General features: G+C 38.0%; 1 protein-coding gene across 1 annotated transcript; it reads left to right on the forward strand.

The window, feature by feature from the left end:
* Positions 1 to 254: 254 nt before the first annotated feature.
* Positions 255 to 3,786, forward strand: LOC121752301 (argininosuccinate lyase, chloroplastic-like). Its single transcript, XM_042147295.1, has 7 exons — positions 255 to 575; positions 645 to 908; positions 995 to 1,111; positions 1,905 to 2,053; positions 2,347 to 2,638; positions 2,794 to 2,958; positions 3,399 to 3,786. The coding sequence occupies exons 1-7, from the start codon at positions 303 to 305 to the stop codon at positions 3,648 to 3,650; spliced, it is 1,512 nt and encodes a 503-aa protein (XP_042003229.1). The 5' UTR covers positions 255 to 302; the 3' UTR covers positions 3,651 to 3,786.
* Positions 3,787 to 4,326: the final 540 nt, after the last annotated feature.

Consider the following 4,326-nt stretch of genomic DNA (forward strand, 5'->3'; position numbering starts at 1 on the left):
TGAAATTATGTAATAGATGACGAGACCCATAAATAATAAAATAAAAAAGGAGAAAAAAATGGAAATATGGGATATTATAAATCATATATAAATATAGGATAAAAAATCAAAATATTGTAGTTATTTGAACTAGGAGTGTGGTGGATGATGTGTATTCATATTGACTTAGTGATAGTAAAGGGTTGGAGATCATGATTCTACTTTTAAATTTGTGTACATTTATCAATAATTTCAATAAAAGTGAAGAAATATAGGAGTTGAGTGACACATACACATTGCCCTAACCTAACCTAACCATAATAATGGAATCCCTCTCATTTCTCTCCAAACCCTTCTCCTCCTCCTCCGCCGCCCCCTTTCCCAGACCTACACCTCTCCTTCCCCGCCGCGCACTCTCCTCCGTCTCCGCCCTCCACATGAGCAGCTCCAAGGAGGCCAAGCTATGGGGCGGCCGCTTCGAGGACAGCGTCACGGACGCCGTCGAGAAATTCACCGAGTCCATCTCCTTCGATAAAGCTCTTTACAGCCACGACATTATCGGAAGCCGCGCCCACGCCTCCATGCTTGCTCGTCAGGTACTGAATTCATTTTCACACTGTCGCATATTTGCTCTCCTCTGTTGATCGTGTAATTTTGTTTTCTAGGGATTGATCACTGACGATGATAGGGATAGGATTCTAGACGGTCTCGATGTGATTAGGGGCCAAATTGAGCGGGGAGAGTTTGTGTGGAGGACTGACCGAGAGGATGTGCATATGAACATCGAAGCCGCGCTTACTGACTTGGTTGGCGAGCCAGCTAAGAAGCTCCACACCGCCCGCAGCAGAAATGATCAAGTTTGCACCGATTTTCGCCTCTGGTGTAGGGATGCCATTGATGCCATTGTTTCAAGGATAAGGAAACTTCAGGTAGTTTTTATAATGCTGATGATATTATTTTTAAGTGGAATCAAGCTGAGACTGCAGCATTCGTTATATCCGCGTGCATTCTACAGGCTGCGCTGGTTAAATTGGCTGTGAAGAATGAGAATCTGATAGTTCCAGGGTACACTCATATGCAGAGGGCACAGCCTGTTCTTCTGCCACATCTTCTATTGGCGTATGTTGAGCCGGTTAGTTATTTCACTTACTACTATATAATATGATGAACTTCTGGATATTACTTGTGTGTGAATATGATAAAGGTGGAAAAATATATGGTGTGGTGTGATTATACTTGGACAATAACATCAGACTCGTTAAGAAGTTCAACTAGTTTGATGTCAGTTAACATGGCCTAAGGCTTAGAGAACCAATATAATGGATATCCTAGATGTCTGCCAAATCAAACTCATCAATTTTGTTACTTCTGTATTAAATGCCTGATTTTGGTTCCATTGTTTGGAAATCATGTAGCTGCAATACTGTAATTATTCAAAAGAAGAAGCTTTTCATTTATCCAATATTGGTTGTTGTTATGTTATCCCATATAACTGTTCGCTCCTTATTTAAAACTGTAGTTTAAAACATCTTTTGCAAATTCTAAAACTCTTTGCATGGTGGAGTCACATTTTTAATCTGCCTGCCTTTCTTCTCATGATCATAGATATGTAGCATTAATTGAAATGCTTTCCGTCCATCCGAAGTTCACTTTTGTTAATTTTGTGTATATTCTGGCGGCTGAGAGGAGCAGGTATTCATTTCTTATATTAGCGAAACCTTAAATTAAAATGATCAAGCCAATTAGGTCTATTGCCCATTTGGATGTATTTTCTGTTTGTACTCGCTTGGTTATGATTTGGATATGGTCTAGTTTGTAGTAGCTTGATTTATTTGATGCAATATATGATCAATTTCATGATATGAATGTATCTTATATCTGAAAAAGAGCAGTCACATAATCAGTGAGTCAATCATGTATTGTAGCTTGAACGAGACGCACAACGCTTGCTGGACTGCCGTGCAAGACTTAACTTTTGCCCCCTGGGTGCTTGTGCACTAGCTGGAACTGGTTTGCCCATTGATAGATTTATGACTTCTGAAGCTCTTGGATTCACAGGCCCAATGAGAAACAGGTAGGAGTGATTCTTTACATGCATTGAATGACTTCCTTTTTCCTTCTTTTTTTTTGGATCATTGAAGTTTTTTCCGAATGTTGATATCTTAGTGGCAAAGGAAGAATTTGACAGGTATAGGTTATGTTTCCATGTCCTTTTATTATGCATTTTCATCATTTGAGTTATGAATGAGTTGGTGGTGATAATATTATATAGTGGTATATAAGTAATATTCTATTTTATTTTCTTGCTTTATGCTCCCCATTGATTTTTGGCTCTCTCTCATTTATGGTGACATTTATATGGCACAGCATTGATGCAGTTTCAGATCGAGATTTTGTATTGGAGTTCCTTTCTGCAAACTCCATTACAGCTGTCCACCTTTCGCGCCTTGGTGAAGAGTGGGTGTTGTGGGCATCAGAGGAATTTGGCTTTATCATTCCTAGTGACTCTGTTTCAACTGGAAGCAGTATAATGCCTCAGAAGAAGAACCCAGACCCAATGGAACTTGTCCGAGGGAAATCTGCTAGGGTTATAGGGGACCTGGTTTCACTTCTTGTGCTGTGCAAGGGTCTTCCTCATGCATACAACCGGGATTTACAGGTTAAGTCTTATATAATCTAACCACTCCAATTCTCCGTTGCTATTTCACATGTTGCTCATCCGGCCCAATCAATATTTAACATGTTGCCTCTAGTTTATACACTTCTGTATTTATTTTATGCATGGGAACCTCATTATTGTTTCCCCTCAAACAGGAAGACAAAGAACCTGTGTTTGACAGTGTTAAAACAATAATGGGAATGCTCGAAGTGTCTGCAGAATTTGCTGAAAATATAACTTACAATCAGGAGAGGATAAAGGCTGCTCTACCAGCTGGTCACCTTGATGCAACAACACTTGCAGACTACCTTGTTAAAAAGGTATACCATAATATCCTGTTGCAAATCATACATTCTGTATTCATATTCACAGTATGCTGTAACGATAGTAACATTTTTTTTGGATAGACAGCCATTGGAATTAATTAAGATCACCATCATAAGATCAACTATTTGAAAAATGAAAGCCGTCTGGATGTAGAAGATCATAAATATGGCTATATTTCTCCATTAATAGACAAATTCGAACTGAACAACTGGAAACGCCAAAATTATGCCCTTTGACTGGGCTATATACGGACTTAGTTAATGCATGACTATCAGATTGAGAAAGGCACCATTCTGTATTTTTTTTGTTGAAAGCGCTCTCTTCTGCCAAGAAGCTGGCAACGTAAATCTCATAACAACGTTAGTTGTTAGGTTGGCCTGTGTAGCTCAACAGTTGAACTTGTAGCTAATGGCAACACATGTGCTCTGTGCAGGGAATACCATTCAGAACTTCTCATGATATAGTCGGAAGATCTGTTGCTTTCTGTGTTTCAAGAAACTGCCGTCTTGAAGATCTGAGCCTCGATGAGCTCAGAAGCATAAGCCCGACATTTGACAAGGATGTGTATGAGTACCTTGGAGTCGAGAAAGCAATAAAGAATTTCAGCTCGTATGGCTCCACCGGCTCGGAATGTGTATCCGGCCAGCTGGATTATTGGATTGCTAAGTTAGAATTGAGTAGGTAGAGGAATGGCTTCATTTACTTGCTATGATCTATTTTTCTTTTTGTATTCTATTTCTCTCAGAACATGTGTTGTAAGCCTATTGGAATAAACCGGACAGAGCTCATTTTTGATGAATTAAGGAACTGAGTTTGTATTATACTTAGTAAGATAAACTACACACCTTTTCTAAAGTTGTGGGAATAAAGGATAAACAGTAATTAAATAAACTCAAGTCTAACGAAAAAATGTGTGATTTTAAATTAATTTGATTTCAATTTGTACTAATAGTACAAAATAAGAAAGAAAAAAGAATTGAAAAATAAGAAAAAGGAGTACAATAAAAATTGACTGAAACCAAAATAAAAAAATAAAATAAAATACCAGATGAAGTATTTAATAACACTTCATATGCAGTACATATTAGTAGAGTAGTGATATAGGGCAAGTTCCCACTAACTACAACAAATCACAGCCACAAGATTAAGAAAATCAAATGCTAGTATTAATACATGTAATTTTAGAATTTAAAGGAGAAATTAGTTCTCTCTCTCACAAATTTACTTCACAATAATCAAGCGGGGGTATAATGGTCATTGACAACCAAAATTAGGTTACGTCGTTGCAAATTCAATTCATTTGAAAGAAACCGCGTTCGCATCTTCCCTCTTCTTCTCTTCTCCAAAATCAATTAGTATCA

The sequence above is a fragment of the Salvia splendens genome, chromosome 10 (genome assembly GCF_004379255.2).
Source record: "Salvia splendens isolate huo1 chromosome 10, SspV2, whole genome shotgun sequence".
Taxonomy (NCBI): domain Eukaryota; kingdom Viridiplantae; phylum Streptophyta; class Magnoliopsida; order Lamiales; family Lamiaceae; genus Salvia; species Salvia splendens.